Consider the following 21,677-nt stretch of genomic DNA (forward strand, 5'->3'; position numbering starts at 1 on the left):
TTGCCTTTATTTATACTGATTATATCGAAAATAGTGGAAATGAGATTAGTGATTTTGTATTGTTCATATCTAAATCTGTGTGAATTTATTCTGTCCATATTTAATCTAACTATTGCAACATAACATGAAGTCATATGAGTGGGAGACGAATAGTGTAAGCAGCAACATTTCAAATATTACAGGTTGAAATTTACAGACCAAGTTGACAATAACCATGATATTTTAGATAAAATATTGATATGTTTATAATACACATATGATAATAAATAATCAGTCAATCTTAAATAATTTAATATATACAGTTGTGGTTACAGACTCTTTCTCCTCTTCCTCCCTACATTCATGTTTTGAGTGTAATTTATTTTCTGGAAAAGAGTTAAAACACACAATACACAAAGTGAAAGATTAATTTGACTGAAAGCAATATTATCATCATTATTATTATCAAATGTTGTTTGTTTTGTTTTAAAAAAAAATGATTTGAATTCTATTGTCCTATTGTGAACATCTGATATTGTGACCGCCCTATTTCTAAACTTGGTCTTCAATCCAACGTTCTACATCCAACAGTATAACTCCCTTTAAATACTACTTGGCTCAAGTTAACAGAATCAGCTTGTTTTCCACCGTCAAGCAACTTCACAGCAACTGGTGGCTGGACGTGCAATCCAAACAAATGACCTGTGTTTGTGTTGTACTTTAATACAAACGTACTGTGTGCTGATGTAGCTGAGACGAGAGAAACATATTTTGCAGGATTTTATGTCCACATTTGACACTCAAGTATTTTTTTATTCTTCAGTTCAGTTTATGAATGCAATTCAAGTAAAACATATGTGACACTAATGGCAAAGTCTGACTCTACACTTAGATATTTCAACTTACATTCAAAAACCTGACAATGTGTGAAAATACAGTATGTCCAACATCTGCTGGGCTGCAACATCCACATTTTACATCTATATTATTTACATTTACATTAAGCAGAGGATGTAACGCAACTATCTGTTGCTTTCATATAAATAATAAATAAATTATAAGATTACAAAAATGTCTGTGAAAGAGACAGAATTATGAGCTGGTTCCTAGATTTACTCTCACCGAGCAGTTAATGATCAAATATTTGAAGGATTGAATGACTGAATGAACATTTTTCTTTAAAAAACAAAAGAAGACAAATACAGAGAAATCATCGAGATACAATTTTTCACAGGCAAGTCAACATCACAATTCCTTTCAACCCTGCTGATACAATGCTTTTTTTTAAATTACGTAATACATATCATTATTACATAGTTACATCATTTATCATTTTGTCTGTATTCCCCATAAAAACTAATTTCCTGGTAAAATGAATGTAGATGAGTATTTGGTAACTTAGCTGTGGTAAATAGCTCATGCGTACTCTCCTGGCCCGAGGCCAACAGCCCCTCACGCTCATTGGAAAAGGGCAGTACACACACACACACACACACACACACATGTAGAAGTCTACAGGCTGTACTGAATATGTGTGTTTGAGCTGAACTTGGCACTGACTAATGGTGCATTTCTACAGTTGCTATGATAGGAGGAGATTCATAGTCTTATATGTTCTCTCTGCTTTCACAGCTAATCACAGATAACTCTGACAGCTGAGTATTTTTCTGATCCTGCAGAGATGCTGCAGGAGAAGCTTTCGGCTGTGACGGATGAATGTATGAGCCGGGTCCAGTCCGGTGGGGAGACGGATCTCCTTCCAGACCAGTCACAACTGGGTCTCTCCACAGCCCCCACCAATCCCAGCTCCAGTGAGCCCGACCAGGTACACATGGAGACCCTTGGGTCCACATGGCTGCAGCTTGTAGATTGTAATATAGAGGGACGATACTCCAGATAGAACTTCATTTAAATGGAATGACATGTGGAAAGGGTAACTGGTGTATCATACCAACCTAAAGCCAGCTCTGTGATGAATCCTTTTAAGGTGTCAAAACAAATGAAATACTTCTATCAATAAGTTGCAGTGGATATTACATTTGACATATACTGCAGATGATTGTATATGTTGCTCTGTAGTGTATTTATATACACTAATACTTTAAATGACACTGTGTTTGTTGATGCATTATTTCTATTAGGTTGTGGTGATGAGATGTGGTTTGTGTGTGAGTGTAACAGTGATTTCTGCTCTCTTCCAGAACATTGAGAACATTAAGGTTGCTCTTCATGAGAGGGAGCTGTGGAAGAAGTTCCATGAGGCCGGCACAGAGATGATCATTACTAAAGCAGGCAGGTCAGTAAAGCAGCGAACACCATCCATCAGTCACAGTGCAGTCCAGGCCCAAAGATGGGAAAATGATTAGTTCGTTAAAAAAACATGTTTCTAATGCACCACCAAAAAATAAGATCACATAGAAATGTATATGTGCTTTTCTATTAATTCCATTATTAGAAATGACTTTACCAATCAGAAGTATTCACGTTAGTAAAAACTGTAAAAATACTGTTACAAGTAAAATCCTGCATTTAGTAAAATTATTTGTTATGCACAATTTGTTGAGTGTACTTCCATGAAATATTTCATATTTATTTAATTTTTAGGTTTTCATTGTTGATGTTAATATGTTAATGTTTTGAGTATTTCATGTACTGTGTAGTTTAATTACTGGTTATATTAATTAGTGCAATGGATAACTTTATAAGATGATCATATGTTTAGTATCGATATACAAAGTGTGCCATGGTGCCATGCTTATTCACACCTACACACGCACCTACACACACACACCTACACACAACACACACAGCTACACACACACAGCTACACACACACACACACACACACACACACCGATGGCACGGCCTTCGGTAGCAATTTGGAGTTCAGTGTCTTGCCCAAAGACACTTCGACATGTGGACTGGAGGAGCTGGGGACCGATCTACCATGTTGCATATGTTATTAGTCACATTATTGTATCAAAAGCTGCTCATATTCTTCATAGGTTTGTGGAAAATTAGAAAGAAAGTGATATTTAAATGATTGATTTATTACACAAAAAGAGTCTCATAGCTTTCTGTGGTAACAGTAACATATAGCAGTTCTATCTTTAACTTACAGAAAGAGACAGAAAGTTCCTGCAGCAGTGACTACATAATTGAAAACACAAATGACTGCTCGGCTTGTTGGATTTAATGCGACCTGAGGATTAGATAGTGAGGCCTTTGGACATTAACCAGAGAATGAGTACATTCTCCGCCTCTCATTCCTCATGGGATCTTTTTTTTTCCAGTAAAAAAATGTAAAAGGTCACCACACTTTTTCCTTAATGCTGCATAACCATAAGAGATGGGCTTTCCCTTGTCCAGCTGATAAAGTGGGCTCTGAATCCTTAAAGCCCTTTGAAGGGCTGTGCAGTGGTTCAGCTGTGCAGCTGTGCTGGGAAACCTGTCTGGGTTTACCTCCAGTACTGTTAGTCTGCAGCAGACATGCTGAAGGTCACACAAATATGGGCTCCGTCCTCCAGAAGCAGAAGCTCTGAAGATGAACTCGCACTAAATGATATCAACACCAGACTGAATTATTCAAGTATGTTATGAATAGTGCATTCAAGCTTTGTTAGCATGGCAGAACGCACTTGGTCATGTTGAAATGTGAATGTTGTAGTCGCCCAGTAAAACACAGTGTAACGTTGCTTTAAATCTGACATTTGAGCAGATACTTCTGTCAATCATTATATTACATTACAGTAATTTAGCAGACACTATTATCTAAAGCGACTTACAATTCAGATTCTATCACATTCATACACCGTAGGCACAGCTACGGGAGCAACCTTTGGGGTCGCCCACAATCATAGCATATATATATGTATATATGTATATATATATATATATATATATATATTTCTTTTTTTTTGTTTTTTTGTTTTTTTTCAGCAATTCATTTCCAGTGATTCACCAGAAATATTTCAAATATTAATCACAAAGCAGAAAAGGGTAACAAAATAAATAATCTAAACCAGGCTCCAATTATCTTAGAAAAAGTAATAACTTCTGAAGTCTAATCTGTTTGATTCTGTTAAATCTATGGCATCAATCAGGGCAACAGTGACAGATTTGTCTAGTAATCAGAGTCAGATGTTAAATCAAAATTATTTGAGAGTTTTAATTATTTATTTGATAGCGTGACAAACTAGCCCAGATAAAATAATAACAAAAATGTGTTCTGCTTGATAAGGAACAAAATATCTGGGGAGAAGAGAGCCATAGTCAGCCAAGCCTTCAAATCATAAATCAAACAAGGATCTATAGCCAGAAGCTGACCTGAGGCACAGCAGCGCTTCGAGGTAAATGCTACCACTAGTATGGCAACATGCTGCCAATGACAATGTTAACATGCTGATGTATTGCAGGTATAATGTTTACCATCTCGGATAAGCATATTCAAACAAGGCAATGTCCATTTAACCATAGGCTGGATTTGTCTTTGTGTTGTACGCAGTTAGATGAGCTGATTTATTTCCTTCTTCGATGGTTTTATTTGATTTTTCAGGCCCGTTAAAGTACACCTATCTAGTATTTCACCAGAAAAGCAAAGATCAAAATAAAATCAGAGGACAGTATTGTATCTCTTTACATTACAGCTCGTTAATAACATGGTAACAGCATTAACAATGGGTATATCTGAGTGCTATCAGACTGAAATGTATGAAACATGGTAATAAGGGGACAAAAAACAAAGCTTAATAATGGGGAAACATATTTAAACATAGCCACAACTATTTAGAAATAATATAGTCATATTTCAGTAACAATATGGCAACCTGCCATAAAATGGTGATGTCAGTGCAATATTTGGGTTTAATTAATGTGGTAATAAACTGATAATAATGAGGTAATATAGGTTGATGTTTTTGCCAGCATAATATTTTCAATAACACGTGAAAATTCTTGGAAGTCCAAAATATTATAATGCTGAAACCAAACCAAACATTCTCTTTTGTTTCAGGGTATACTGTACAAATGACATGATTACACCGATTACCCTGTTACATACATGTCATTCTAATATTACCCATTGTTAAAACCTCGGTAATTACATAGTATTACTTAATTATTACCTCTTTATTATTAAATTAATAAAGAGGTACCCCATACTCACGCAGCACCCCCCACAAGAACCCCCGAGGGATCCGGTCGAAAGCCTTCTCCAAGTCCACAAAGCACATGTAGACTGGTTGGGCAAACTCCCAGAACCCCTCCAGTAGTCTTGTGAGGGTGAAGAGCTGGTCCACTGTTCCACGGCCGGGACGGAATCCGCACTGCTCCTCTTGAATCCGCGGTTCAACAAACAGTCGGAGCCTCCTTTCCAGCACCCTGGCATAAGCTTTCCCCGGGAGGCTGAGTAGTGTGATACCCCGATAATTCGAGCACACTCTCCAGTCCCCCTTCTTGAAAATGGGAACCACCACCCCGGTCTGCCAGTCCATGGGCACTGATCGCAGCTGCAGCCTTTCTGGCCTGCCGCTACCTCTCAGCTGCTTCAGGAGACCCTTGGGGCAGGCCCTGAAGGTCTCCTTCTTCAGCTTGACGGCTTCCCTCACCTCTGGTGTCCACCACCGGGTTCTCGGGTTGCCGCCACGACAGGCACCGATGACCTTCCGGCCACAGCTCCTAGCGGCCGCGTCCACAATAGAGGCTTTGAACATAGTCCATTCGGATTCCATGTCCCCAACCTCCCTCGGGATGTGTGAGAAGTTCTTCCGGAGGTGGGAGTTAAAGACCTCCCAGACAGGGTTCTCCGCCAGACGTTCCGAGTTCACTCTCACTATACGTTTGGGCTTGCCGGCTCTTTCCAACCGGTTCCCCCGCCATCTGATCCAACTCACCACCAGGTGGTGATCAGTTGACAGCTCTGCTCCTCTCTTCACCCGAGTGTCCAAGACATACGGCCGCAGATCAGATGATACGATTACAAAGTCGATCATTGATCTCCGGCCTAAGGTGTTCTGGTACCAGGTACACTTATGAGCCACCTTATGTTTGAACATGGTGTTCGTTATGGCCAAACCGTGGCTAGCACAGAAGTCCAATAACGAGACACCAGTCGGGTTCAGATCGGGCAAGCCGTTCCTCCCAATCACCCCGCCAAGTTTCTCAGTCATTGCCCACGTGAGCGTTGAAGTCCCAGAGGAGAACTATGGAGTCGGCAGACGGCGCCCTTTCCAGGACCCCTCCCACCGACTCCATGAAGGCCGGATACTCTGAACTGCTGTTTGGTGCATAAACACAATCCACAGTCAGAGCCTTGCTCCCCTCAACCCGTAGGCGCATGGAGGCGACCCTCTCGTTCTCCGGGGAGAACTCCAACACAGCGGCGCTCAGCCGGGGGCTCTGAGGCCATGGTGCTCTGCCGGAAACCGGTGGATTGCTCCCTCCAGGTGGGGATGGAGTGCCTACCTCAAGCGAAGGAGTTCAAGTATCTCAGGGTCTTGTTGAGTGAGGGTAAGATGGAGCGGAAGATCGACAGGCGGATCGGTGCGGCTGCAGCAGTAAAGCAGGCGCTGCACCGGACCGTCTTGGTGAAGAGGGAGCTGAGCCGGAAGGTGAAGCTCTCAATTTACTGGTCGGTCTACATTCCTACCCTCACCTATGGTCACGAACTCTGGGTCGTGACTGAAAGGAGAAGGTCGCGGGTACAAGCGGCCGAAATGAGTTTCCTCCGTAGGGTGGCCGGGCTCAGCCTTAGAGATAGGGTAAGGAGCTCGGACATCAGGAGGGAACTTGGAGTCGAGCCGCTACTCCTTCGCGTCGAAAGGAGTCAGCTGAGGTGGTTCGGGCATCTGATTAGGATGCCTCCTGGACGCCTCCCACTGGAGGTTTTCCGGGCACGTCCAACTGGGAGGAGACCCCGGGGAAGACCCAGAACACGCTGGAGGGATTATATCTCCCAGCTGGCCTGGGAACGCCTCGGGATCCCCCAGTATGAGCTGGAAAATGTTGCGGGCGAGAGGGAAGTCTGGGTCAGCCTGCTTGGCCTGCTGCCACCGCGACCCGACCCCGGATAAGCAGAGGAAAATGGATGGATGGATGGATTATTAAATTATTACCCCATTTTACCATGTTATTACCAAGCTGCAATGTAAAGTGCTACAAAAATTATTTTGTGGCAGAAATGTATCCTCTTTTCTATCCTGTTAATAATTTTGGAGCGTTTAGCATTTATTTTGTAACCTCTTGAAGGGTCCTGACCCCCACTTCAGTGCCCAAAAGCACAGGTTTAGATAACATGGTGAAACTGAGAAGCTGTTTAAAAACATTCTGATCTCTGGTTCAGTTGTCCTGTACATTCCACTGTACAGCTGTGGCTGGCAACAATGACAACGTGTTACATTTAGTATTACAATAAGACCCAGATTGTAAAGACGGGTCAAGGAAAGTAGTCAGTTTGTTCTGTGGATCTAAAGGGTGTTAACTCTGATGTGAGCAGAAGGACTGTGACAGTGAGGGTTGAAATGGACATTTCAATGCCATGTCAAAATGTTAAGTGTATCATTTTAAACATTGCATAATAAATTGCCTGTCATATTAACCTCTTAACAGTAGGGATTACTTCTGTTTTATATTTTCAGCCGTGCCTGAAAGCAGTGTTTCGAAACATTCCTGTTCAGAATGGGTCGAATACTTTTACTAATATAAAGAACCGCTCCTAAAAACAACTTCACACTCAACACTGCACTTCCTTTGATCCTCAGCAATACACCTGTCATGACACACAGTAGCTTCGTCACACACCCGAGTCACAGCAGTCAGAAGCACCAGTGAAATACACTCCAGGGGCAGACTTTACCATTAGTCAAGGTGGACAACTGCCGGGGGCCCCCAAATAAAAGGGCCCCAAACAGCTATAGATTTATTTTTTAGATATCCAAAATATTGCAGTATGTCACTATTGTACCCCGAAATAACTTACAAAAGGCCCCAAAGTACTTAAAAAATATGCAACTCAACTGTATACACCTTACTGTGTACTTGTGCTTCAGAGGACAATATTGTACTAATACCATTACCTGACATGTGCTACTGGTTATGTTCCAGATTCAGATTTGACAAAAATATAACATTTCAATTATGATGCATTGTTATTCATTAAACATTCCAGCATCATATTAGAATTGAAAGCTCCACCTTGAATTATAATCAGAACCGTTTATTGCCATGTACGTTACACATACAAGGAATTTGACTTGGTGAATGGTGCATAACAATAAACAATGAACATAATAATAACAATAATCAAGACATAATTTAAAAATAGAAACATATTCAAATTTATAATAAAATATGGTGATAAACAGTACATGGTATATTGTAAAAGTGGCAAGTGTATTTCAATATAGAAACATAGAGAGGATGTGCGAGGGAGTGTAACGGTGCAGACATTAGGTACACATAAGTACACTGTGGTGATAATGCCTCTTTCACTCTTCAGCATTGTAACATTATACAGCATCCATGTAGCGTTAGCAGGCTATAGCAGCATTCAGCAGCAAAAGTGAACTGCAGTCAATGAACGACTGTCTGCTCGCTGCGGACGATGTGTGCATGTATTTATTCCATATATTAAAAAAATATATAGGCAGAATTGGGAACTGTGTATGAAATCTTTATATAACTAACACCAGAATCAAAGATGATTCTACTTGAATCATTGTCCTTTCAAGCACCACAATGTTATTGGATGGTACCGATCTAAAGGCAAACTGTTAGCTCACCACCGAGGGGATATTTTCAGGGGATATTGTGTGACTTTGGGTTCCTCGGCTCTAACACAGTGGTTTCCAAAGTTGGTGCCAAGATTTGTTCATTTCTATTCATCATTTGTACTTTTTTTTAGTTTTCAGTGCATAAAAAACAAAGTGCCATTCGTGTTGACCACATTTTGGTATTTGTTTAAAAACAAACAAAGCCATCAAAAAAGGGAATAAACATAGAAACCCCCATGCTTACCGGGTTGCCATAGTAACACATTACACACTTTCCTGCTTGTAAGCTTTGTTTCAGGTGCACAGTGGTCAGAAGTACAACATGTCAGAGCAAGCAATTGGAAATATTTGTCACTGTATATAGAGCTCAAAGATATTCCCCTCACATTTTGGTTTTGATCCAGAACCAAATACTACTGCAGTGTATGATCACAGATACCAATATTATTATACAATATGTTATAATATTGTAATATATATATATATATATATAAAAAATATAATTAGATTTAAGGTTGCTTAAATACATGTAAGGTTATGAAACAATGTTTTACACTGGGCATTTTATGTTCAAATTTTACTGCAAAAAACCCACAGAATTCGTCAACCTATAGAGTGCCAAGAAAAAACAAATCTTAATATCAGGGTGTCCTGGTTTAAAGGGCCCCACAGTTGTAACATGTGAGGAGGGTCAGTTCAGAGGTGGCAGGGGAGGAGGTACAGATGCAGAGCAGCCAGGCCGTCATGCATTTCCCCGACACTCTGAGATGAAACTTGCTCAGTCGTCTCCCATGCAGCACCTAGCCGAGACTAGTAGACTTGTTATTGTGAGTGTCATTGTCCAGGCATAATCCTCCCTCTTCAAAGCACCCAGTGCAGCTCTTCCCTCACTCTCCCTCTTTGTACACAGCCCGTCAAGAGAGCAGCGGCGGGTTGATAAGAGGAATCCGGCGCCCACAATAGGTTGTGGCGCTTCATCATCCCCCCCAACACTCCTTTTGATCTTGCCGTGGTACTGGAGATTCCCAGAGAGGGAATGGATCACTGGAGGGCCTAAACATGTGGGATTGTTAAGAGAAACAGCTGGCTGGGCACAGAAACACACACACACACACACGCCCTGACACTGATATCATACACACACTCTCCGACTTCCATTTCTCATGCTCCTCTTAAACTCACTCACTTAGTCACACCACCGTATGTATACGCATGCCTTCATGTTGTCTGCCTTTGAAAATCACTTGACTAGAGTTGCAATGCCTTGATTTTTTTATAGATGTAGCAGATATGCAAAACCGTTTTTCGTCTCATGTATGAAAGATTATAGACTAAACAGGACTAAGGTGAAAGTCATTTAGCCTGAGAACAGCTACATATAGACTACAGTAATGGTGGTCAATACGGATACAATTTAAATGTATGTTATATTCCAATAACAACATATTATATTGTACTATTCAACTAAGAAATCATTTATCCTGCAATTCCATATTGCAAAATGTGGCCCAATATAACCAGAGATATTAAAGAGAAAGCTACACCAGTATCCACGGATTGGCAAAAAGTCAAATGGTTGACACATTTCTATCATCTCTTTCAATATGCCATCATATTTCTGAACCCTGGACTACAACAGTTGTGCTACTGCAGGAACAAGACAAACACCCAATTACATTTCATTCTCCTACACTATTTTTTACTGCTGTGATTTTTTTATTCAAAATTGTATTTATTTATTTTTTAAATGTGGGCAAAATAGCTTAGCTACACTGGATGGATAATCCTGACAACAAAAACTACCTGAGAGAAGTGGGAGGTCACATTTTGGAATCAACACAATAGTAAATAAGTGTATTAAGGCTAAAAAAGAAACTTCATCCAAGTGGATGAAACCACATTTATTCATTTTACAACAATTGTTTTTACATTGAGGATTTGCCTACAGGGCTGTCTTCAAATCAGTAAGGGAATTACATGTTATAGATTTATTTTGGCAAAGAGTGACAGTTCTTGTGTTTTTAACCAAAAACTATAAAACACTTGTTGTTGCTCACCCACCTCCGAAGCAAAAACAATGAACAAGGCTTTTAACAGTAAAGGGTTCAGATGTAACAGCGTCTGGTTGGTGGATTTAGGATTAGGCTATGTGGGCTGCATTCAAATCACTTAGAATTTGTCGAGGGAAAAACTGACAGTCCTACTATTTTTAAACCAAAATCCCCCCCCCCCCTACCCAAGACGCATTTTGACTCAACAACATTCATTTGTGTATACGATCGTGAGGCATCAGGTTCATCTGTCCGGCTGGACAGCTGAAGAGTGAGCAGCAGAGCCCCTCTCTAGATAGTTATGGCCATATTACACAAACCCGAGGGCCACATGTGTTGACACAGGCCTCCGTCTGCTCTAGTATGGTACGAGGGGAGCCAGAGAAGAGAAGAGGTCTGCTTTGAATGTTCCTCTAAGATTAACCTGTCTTTCAGTGAGGATGATCTCTCCTGCTGATTGGATTTGAAGCCTGGGAGAGAGATTTAAATTACCGGCCTTCAATCCCCCTCCTCTCTCTCTTACGTGAGAGAGTATTTACAGTAACATGATCAGATGGTGTCAGGCACAATGATCCTTTTGAAGAAGAGCATTTGCACCAATCAGAACAGTAAGTATAGGGGTTTTGATGCTACACTATTTTCCCAGAAAGCATGTGAAGCCTTTCATGAGTGTCTTCCAATGTTTGAACTTGTTGCCATGGGCACCACTGACAGATGAACTGCTTTTTGACCGTAGCCTCTTGTGCATTGACGAGACGGCTATCTAAACTATTGTCCGATCTCTGGTGCCATTAAAAACCACTTAGGACTTTATAAGGGGCGCTGAGCCCTTTGCGAAATTTCCTTTGGCGAAGATGGGATAAAAAAGTTTTTGGTTCCCAGAAGAGGTCAGGAAAGGTAGCTCCCTTCATGTGTTTTATGGCTTTGAGTGCTATATTAACATATTCTGTCTTGTAGCCTGGAGGCATTTAAGAGATGAAAGATAGAGCGTGTTCACATATTTTTTATGGCCTCTCAGTATCACAAGTATGAGAGGATTTCAGTCTCCTCCCAAATAAATGCCTGCAAGGAAACAAATCATTAGCAGGTTTTGATTTTGACAGTAAGGACAACATCAAGAAAATGATCCTTGAAGGTTTTTTTCCATCATGTGCTTGGTGGGGTTATTTTTTTAAGAAGTAGGTTTCATCCACTTTATCTTTCGTTCAAGGTGACTTTAGCTTTTCCCCCTACCGTTCCCCCTTTCAACGATTGTTGAAGAGTGCAATGTAAGGTCCTTTGGCGAAAGAAGGATTTTATTAGTTATTATTCATTTATTTTTTATGGAAACTCACAATCATGTATATGCATTTTGATCAAATCCTTCTGAAAGGTTCCAATCACACTGATTTCTGTTTAGGAATAAGAACTTAAGTCAAAATCAAGTATTGCGTTCATATGAAAGTCAAATAAGAGCATTCCTGACACCTTTCCTTTACATTTTTCAACAGGAGGATGTTCCCCAGCTACAAGGTTAAAGTAACTGGGATGAACCCAAAAACCAAATACATCCTACTTATTGACATTGTCCCAGCTGATGACCATCGCTACAAGTTCTGTGATAACAAGTGGTAAGTTTCCAAATGCAAAGCCATGGATGATTCTTGTTGAAGGTTGCCCCATGGCCTACTACTACAGCCTTTCTTAGCAGCTTAGCTGATTGTAGCTACTTGAATAACAAATGCTGAGGCCCGGCGAGTAGTCAACTTAGGCCTGCAGACAATACACAGACAGAAACCTTGAGCTGCCATGTTGCTTCCTAACTCTTATCGCCAGACCAAACAAACTTTTCTTTACAATCAATTATAACGTTTTGTACGATTTTGTAAATTCTTGATATCTACAACATCTGAGCATGGCAACAACTGTATGGTTAACATTAGGGATAGATTATGCTGATGATGAAAAAACTATGGTCAAGGTATTGTCAGTATTGTGAGGCAACTGAAACACTATTCAAAGAGAAAAAGTTGGTGGACTGAACTCAGTATTTCTTAAATTGACCCTGTATCTGGAGGAATGACATTCATCAGTATGACATTATAACTGGCACTCCCACTTTACAAAGGTGGACAAAAGGTTTTGCATGTAAAAGCTGAAATGAATGCAAAAGACTTTGTTTTACAGCCATTTGTTTCTGATCTTGTGGCATGGCCTGCAGATCTGGTGTTTCTCAGCGACACCTTGGAGAAGCATACTTAGTAATGATGTATTAGCAGAGGCCACCTCCTTCAAGTCTAAGGGATTAAATACTGTGAGGGTTGAGAGCAGTAGTGTTGTCCGCCTCTTTATTGCGACATTATGGTAAAGGTGACTTGATTCATGTTGCGACACGGACAAATATTTGTAGTGAGCTATGTTAGATTAACTGAGATGTCTTCTTTAAATATTGAATAGCATTAGCTCTTGTAAACAGCTAGAGGCAATTTTACATTCATTTTTTTTTTCTTATCAGTTTGCTTCTGCACGTTTCTCCGTCTGTTTTTAGGATGGTGGCTGGCAAAGCTGAGCCAGCAATGCCAGGCAGACTCTATGTGCACCCTGATTCACCCGCCACAGGAGCTCACTGGATGAGGCAACTGGTGTCGTTTCAGAAGCTCAAGCTAACAAACAATCACCTGGACCCTTTTGGGCATGTGAGTACCTGCAGAGTATATTGGTATTTTCTATAACTCAAGACCTATTTAAAGAATGTTATTACAAAACCAACTGGATTATCCCAATAGTTTTAACATTTAACCCACCAATGTAATTGTTAAGATCTGAGAATAAAGCAACAGTTGTTAACACAAGTATACAAATGGAAAAATGGTAAACGGTCTGTCTTCCGACCATTCAAAGTGCTTTAACACTATACATGTCATCATTCACCCATTCAGACCCATTTATACACTGATAGCAGGGCTACCGTGCAAGATGCCACCAGCCCATCAGAACTATCTAAGTAAAGTAAAGTGTTGAGTGTCTTGACCAAGGACACATTGTAATGGACTAGCAGAGCCGGGGATCAAACTGCCGATCCTCTGATTGAAGGACGACCCTGCTGAGCAGCCACTGAGCCGTGGCTCAGAGGTAGAGCGGGTCGTCTTCCAATCAGAGCGTCGACGGTTCGATCCTCAGGTCCATGGGCATGCCAAATAGCTCCCGTAGGCTGTGTCTGTGTGGGGTATGAATCAGTTATGATCCTGCCATCAGAGTATAAGTGGGTGAATGACATGTAGTGTTAAACACTTTGAGTGATAGGAAGACTAGCTATACAAGTACAAGTCCATTTACTATGAATTGCATTGTATTCCAACAGTTCCGATATTTATCTCTGAACCACTCCAATTTGAACTAATTCATTTTGTAGATGTAGAGATATTTCACTGTATAAGTGAAGTGTTTAACCTGCTGGTAGTACTACAGGAAAAGTTATGGGTTCACCAAAGTCAGTAGGATTAATCCTCTGGGCAAATTGCAGGGCAATCCATCCAATGGTTGTTGAGATCTTTCAGTCTGGACCAAAGTGGTGGACCGAGCTGAAGACCTACATTGCCAGTGTGGCTAAAAACAAGAAAAATACCAGAGCAACTCAAGTGCTATTCAAGTTGAAGGTCTTTTCAAGAGTGCAAGTGATGAGTGAAGTGATGATGATCTGCCCTGTAAAATACAGTTAAAAAGCAGGCCTACTAATCAAACAAACGCAGTAAACAGGGTGAAACAGGTGTAACCTTTTTAGATTATATAAGTCAAACCAGGTGTAAAATTCCTTGTGCTCCCAAGGAAATGCATTACTTTCAGCTCTACCTGTCTGGAATACACCTCCAAAACTCCAATATATTGCTGAAATTTCATGACTGGAGGGAACTCTGTTTTGCCAAAAATACCAATGTGAGAAGAAACATACATCTTTTTTATATGATACATGTGCAAACTGCAAAAAGGTGCAGATGTTTTTCAGATTTCTGAAAGGACGCATTAAAGAAACTGAGGAGGTAGAGGCTGCATAGTGAGGTGAAGAGTATGACTGTGGCAGGGCTGCCCAGGGGGACTCTGGGATAGCTTGTCTGAAGCCATCCCATCAATGGGCAGGCTCATTAGGTTCATAACCTCTCAGATCCGTGGCGGGGCCTGCTGTCAGATCAAATTGAGTGCCTGGCCAGTGATAAGGGCGAGTAATGAGGACAGAGCGAGTTTGAGGCCAGGCAGAGCCCAGATGACGCCAAGATCGAGAGTTGTGTAGTCGGGCAGGGCTTCTCACTGTGGAGTGAAGGAACTCCCATTCTGTACTAATTATACACATTACTGAATGTGTAAGAAATGACTAATTCAACTGTAATTCACACTCTTCTTCTTCATGTTCTATGGTTATTCATCCTAGTACCCCAAAGAATTTCGTCCATAATGGACAAAACCGCCCTTCACAATTTATGTGCATTGCCAACGGTCAGTACTAATGCAGGGAAGTATTATGACTTTTATGAGGCAATGTGCTTCAATAGATGTGTAGACTGGAAGTTGTATCCCATCACATAAGGTACCTTATAGTGATAGTCACCTTTTTATTAACCAAAATCACAATCTTTTCCGAACCTTAATCTGGGTTTTGCAGAATCATCCAATATTGACGTTCTAGTCTGGCGATAACGTTGGGTCATTACATGCTATGGTAATAAAATAATACTTATTGTGCTTCAAGAAGTCTTCACAAGCACATTTCCGTATCATGGATATTAAGGAAGATGAAAGCAAATACCTTCTTTAGCTCTTCACTGATCTGAGGAAGGCTTCCCTGATCACTCCCTTCAGACAGTCACTCAGGAGTCTCCAGTATCACCCTCAAACAGCCAGACAGCAGAGCAGACAAAGGTCAACCAAGAGCCTCTTGTGAACCAGCCAATAGCTTATCTGTGTCTCTCCAGCCTGCCTCAGCAACAGGAGCATGTGAGCACAGGGCCAGTCGGTGTTCAACCTGAGCCTAGCACCCTGTGCCCTGTTCAACATTTGCCTCTCTTTGAGAGACCCCTGGAGGATAGGGCTCCTTGGGAGAGTGTCTGGCAAATGAGGAGGGGAGCCGAAGTGCAGTGCTTGATGCTTATACGCACTGACAGAGCTGGACTAGGGATGACCCTGCCTTACTGTTGCTAACGCTTCGCTGGGCACAGCAGTCAGCTGCGGTGAGCGGACTGATGCGAGTGAGCCGACCTGCAGCCACCCAATCAACCTAAACACTATGCACGCTCAGCACATGCTACCTGCTGTACTAATACACAACACATTGATTCCAGATCAAGTGTGATGGAGATGAAAAATGCATTGAACCAATCCAATCTAACAACTTTGCACACGAAGGACTTGATCCCAATGGGGAATTTGGCAGGGAATGGATGGTGGTAACAGGCATGGTATTCAATACAATGCTAACCATAATATCAAAGAAAGCCATAAACACACTCATTTCATATAGTCTGATCTTATGGCATGGTTTAAACTTTAAGGTGTCAGACGAGTAGAGAACTGTTCAGAAAGTCAGGAATGTCCCTATTTCAACATAGTTCAAGTGCACTGGAAGTTGTTGAGCTGCCAATTAAATTCCCACAATGCAATGTAAAAAGCAGTGAGTACAGACAAGGTGCAGTGTTCATCATCTCACAGATTGTGTTACCAAAAGTGACATACATAGCTCCTTTAAGCACTTGCCAATGAGATTTAGAACATTAATACAGCGGCAAACAACTATTGTAAGATAAAGTGGAGTAATGGTGTCCTGAGCATAGAATGAAGTCACACTCCATCTCTGTGTGTTGTAATCTGAGCGTCTCTCTTTTTTGGTTGTCAGACCAGCTGTGTGTGCATGTGAGGGCCTCCCTTTGAAATTGTCGGCCCTCCCCGCATTTAAAGAGACTAAAGGTCCAGACAGGACAAACCAAAATCAAAGACCTAGTGGTGATGAAGGCCCACTCTTCATTCATTTCACCTGTGTCTTGGCTAGAAAGTTGCACTTGAACACACAGCAAAGACTTGGGACACAATAGATGTTCATTCAGTGTGAAAATCACTGAATGAACATCTATTGTGTTAAGGTTCTATGATACACATGTAATGAGCTTCATACTAATAATGTACAGTATAAAAAATGTAAATCTTTATAGTTTATTTTACAAAGATGGAATCTTTGTGTACAGTATACAGTATACCTATGAAGTGACCTTTTTTGTGGCAGACATTTTCAAATGTCATATCACGAAAAGCTACGGGACAACTATTAACATAATGATATCTGCATTTCATGTAAGCGTTCCAGTTCCAAGGCTCTACAGCCTGGTCTCTTAAAAATGACATTCCCATACAACAAAACTTATTTTTCGAGGGAAATGTATTTTCTCCCGGATTCCGTTTTCTAATCAAAGTCTGCGTAAGTCTGCATGGGGAGGAGGTTGGGGTGGATGGGTGAGTCAAACAAACACAGGACTTTCACCCAGGGGACCACAGTTTGTGTACATTGTGAAAACAATTTGAATTTATGTTAGTATCTTGAATAATGTTACAAACATACTTATTTTAAGCCAAACCCTGATGTGTTACTAAACCTAGCCAATTATATGTTGCCTAATCATAACCAAGTTTTGTTTCAATTGACATTGTTAATCACGAGTTTAAAACTGCGACCGTAATCCGAGAAAATATAGGTTTCCCTCGAAACCTCATTGAGAATGCAGTTTAGTTGTATGGGAACGTAATTTAGTTGGAGACAGAGTTGTGCTTGCTTACTTGGTAGGCTTACCGGGTCACTCAAACGGAATTGCACCATCATCATTGTTATTAATTACACCTGTGCTTAACCTGCTAAACCAAGTTAATGCTGAACACTAATCACTAGGACTAGAGCAACTCATTTAAGTAATAGTGGGATATTGTGCAGTTCATTTTTCAAACATTTTTCATGACTTTTACACTATGTACATAGCCTCTAACCTCAAGGGAAATGTGTTGATGAATTGTCATCATTATCATGAGCTTTATAATTATGTCCCAGGTTATTAACTCATGCCGGAGTCTAAATGTTCATTGAATCAATGGTTATGATCTAATTCACTGTATTCACTACCAAATGATAAATCACAGCCTATGTTGCTGTATGGAAACAATGTTGACTGGATATTCTGAAGAGAGTGAGAACAATATAATGTGGAGTATATAAACCTGCCAAAGCATACCATAGTTGTTCAGCAGATCTTCTCTTCTTGTCAATACACTGTTAGTACATCAGCAACTGTAAAACATCAACTGTGGAATTTAGTGTTTACTTACACTTTAAGCCAGTTAACATTGTCCTTGTCTTTGCAAGCTAGTGGTGAAAAATGAATGTGTACTACACGATAGTGGCTGTTAATAGACCTTTGCTTTAAAAAGTTAAAAATGAAATGTGTTATCTTCTCTTCACCTTCCTAGATCATCCTGAACTCTATGCACAAGTACCAGCCTAGACTACACATAGTCAAAGCCGATGAAAACAACGCCTTTGGATCCAAGAACACTGCCTACTGTACTCATGCCTTTCACGAGACAGCCTTCATCTCTGTAACCTCTTATCAAAACCACAAGGTAAAGCAACTATAAAATACAATTGATGCAATATTCCAAGTTTTACAAATACAAAAGTAACATTTGTTGGTGTCAGCTATTCCTTTTATTGATGAAAGGGGATTACACTCAATCATTTTTCTATTAGAAGGTGAATCATGTTTAACTTATTATAAGGGTTGAAATGGTAGTACATGTTTCTAGGTGTATATATTTTTTAATCTAACTGTTAAAGTGTGCATAGGGGTGCATGGGTGGTGTCAGCTTTCCCGTCCCCCACAGCAAAGAACCTTCCTGTAATTGCTTCACCTATGGTTTGGTCGATAGCAAATAGAATGAAATCTTAAATGAAATATAATTTTCCTAGATCACTCAGCTAAAGATAGAAAACAATCCATTTGCCAAAGGATTCCGGGGCAGTGAAGAAGGAGATCTACGCGTTTCAAGACTACAGGGGTATGTTTACACAAAAAGGAACCAGGACAATAAGACAGGTCCTGTAGGACCAGTTAGCACACAGGAATTCTCTCATAAACATCAGTTCTTCAGGAGATTTTTTTGTTTTTGGATAAAACAAAAAAGGTACCTCACCTCCTTGAAAGACTGTTGAGTGGAATTGCAGACATGGCAGACTGATTCCCTTTTCTCTTCTGTTGCTGCTTATTGTACAGGAAAGAATACCCAGTGATTTCAAAGAACATGGTTCGCCAGAGGCTCATCTCCTCGCATAGCCACCTAGCAGGGAAGCTCGGAGCAGGAGTTCTCACAGGGCACCCTCAAGTCCTGTCCTCTTATCAGTATGAGACTGGGGTTCCTTTGCCTAACTCAGACCCCCAAGATCCTATCTCGAACCACTTCCCTCAGAGCAGAGATCCCAGCCTTCTGTACCACTGCTTCAAACACAGAGGTATGTTCTTAGCTGCTGTTCTTTTAGCTATTGTACAGAATCAGATGTGCTCATTAAGTACTCCCTGGTTAAAATAAAATATGCTGTTAACTATATCCATTTGCAGATAATGCCCGACACCTAGAGCTTGGATGTAAGCGGCCATATCTGGAGACATCATCTGTGGTCTCAGAGGAGCATTACTTTCGTTCAGCTACCTCTTATGAGTCGCCCTTGATGTCTCATCCGTACTGCACTGAGGCAATCACCTCTAGAGAAGCTTGTATGTACGGTAGTATTGAGACAGAGTCTGGATCAGGAGTAGGGGACACAGATGACCCGACCAACTCCTCTTCAATAAATTGCAACATGTGGGCTACAATGCAGCCCTACCCTCGCTATAGCGTGGAAGGTGTCCCGTACCAGCCCTTTACTGCTCACTTTACCAACGCTGCCACAGTCACGCCGGTTGTACCGCACCCCACATCATCCATGGCATCTCGACCACAGGCTGAGTTGGGTGTCTACAACTCAGCTACGGTTCAGCGATGTCTGCCCGTTATACCTCCTTCATCCTCCTCTTCATCCTGCTCTCCAGCCATTTCAGGATCCAGAGAAAGGTCAGGCCATCCAACTCTGTACCACAAGAAACCAGGGTCTCCACTCCGGCCTCACAGAGATTTCTCAGCCTATCCAACACAAGGCACTCTATCTCTCCGGGATCCATCCTATCAATACCAAGTGGGGCTGAGTAGCGTTGGGACTCACTGGACTGATAGCTAACATGGACCACTAGAGGAACCAGTTTTTTCCAATGTACAAGTCTGAAATTAATCAAGGTTCAACACCCCACTGTGGGCTGCTGATGCCAAGCAATGATAATGAACCACAGCTATGATCATTGCCAAAGCCATTTATATCCACGAATTCTCACTGAAGCACTATTACATACAATACTGTGTGGTGAACAGTGGCCGACCTCGTTACTTATGCATATTGTAGCAAGTGTACAGATAGGGTGGTTTTTCAACACTCAAATGAATAGTGCAGGTTTGAGCAACATTTCAAAGTCTATCAGAGGGAGCTGTGAGCTACGCAGCGCTTGGTACTTCAACTGTGGGGGATGACGAGATCAGAGCCTCAACGACAAATAAACAAATGTCAACACATAATAATCTAGTCTGTGTGAGTGGACTGACTAGAATATACATTTGATGAGCTGGTTAGTATATCTGGCAGGAGGGTTGACTCAAAACAAATTACAGTGGCTGTGGTTGTCGTAATAAAGAATCAGTGTTGCTTCTTGATATGGAAGATCAATACATTGGTAGTTTGGGTATTTTCATGGCATTTGTTGACAATAAGAAAAATATACAACGCCACCAGCCTTGTGAAGTAGACGGAGCTTAAAAAGTTAACCAACTAAAAAGTGATCACAGCTTTGAGTCCTAATTATTCATATGTGCCAAAATGAGATTTGCTACTCCTTGATGTATAGGGAAAACGTGTATTGAGTCCAAGTGAGATTGATCATATCAGAATATAACGGACTGAAGTGCATAGACTAAGAATCGAAGTTAAATTACAGTCTTTTACCATGATTTACATACAGAGTCATTCAATCAAGGTAAAGATGCAACAAAAGAACATCCATTATGAGAGTTAGTGCAAAAGTCTTATTCAAATACCTTGTACAGGTCTATGCTAGTTGCATGATACTTGCTTAAGACTAAGCTATACTACTTGTGGTTGTTTGTCAATGGTCCAAACTCATGACTCCGAACTATAGTGAAACGGGACAGCAACCAGATGTGGGCTTAAAGAACCACTGTTAAGCCATGGTGAGTACTGGAAAAGAGAGCTGCACACAAATCCCACTCCCAAATGACTTACTTGGGAAAGAATTCTTGTAAGACTGTAAGAAGAAAACAGCCTGAGTAGGCAGGAAAGCTGAAAGAAAAGGCTCTGGGTAGCATTCCATTAAGTAGAGTTTGAACTTGCATTGACAAGGAAAGATAACCTGTGGGATATGATGGTGATCCCTCATGCATTTGTGCATTATCCCTTTATTTCGTGTTTCATTCTAATATTTTTGAATATATTGACATTTTTGCACAACTGATAAATAAACATTTTCATACCTCTAATTGTTTGCTATATTTAATTCAAGACCAACATTGTACTACATTACATAACACTCACTTTAAAATGAGATTAAAATAAAACCCATTCTTAAATTGTTTTACTAATGTCGCAAAGTGTAAACGGTTCATAATGGATATTTCTTTGTTTGTTTTATTAATATACAAGAAAATGTCACGGGAAACTGCAAGCCAAGATTAGCACGTTTTTTTCTTGCTCAAACATCCAGTACACACACACACACAC

General features: G+C 40.8%; 1 protein-coding gene across 1 annotated transcript; it reads left to right on the forward strand.

The window, feature by feature from the left end:
- Window positions 1–1,660: 1,660 nt before the first annotated feature.
- Window positions 1,661–20,072, forward strand: tbx4 (T-box transcription factor 4; the record flags this gene model as incomplete). The annotated part of the gene is made up of 8 exons (XM_079166355.1): window positions 1,661–1,804; window positions 2,181–2,275; window positions 12,289–12,408; window positions 13,326–13,473; window positions 18,272–18,424; window positions 18,771–18,859; window positions 19,075–19,310; window positions 19,417–20,072. 8 exons carry the CDS (start codon window positions 1,661–1,663, stop codon window positions 20,070–20,072), a joined length of 1,641 nt encoding a protein of 546 aa, XP_079022481.1.
- Between the last annotated feature and the right edge of the window lie 1,605 nt (window positions 20,073–21,677).

The sequence above is a fragment of the Pholis gunnellus genome, assembly GCF_910591455.1.
Source record: "Pholis gunnellus genome assembly, chromosome: 9".
NCBI lineage: Eukaryota > Metazoa > Chordata > Actinopteri > Perciformes > Pholidae > Pholis > Pholis gunnellus.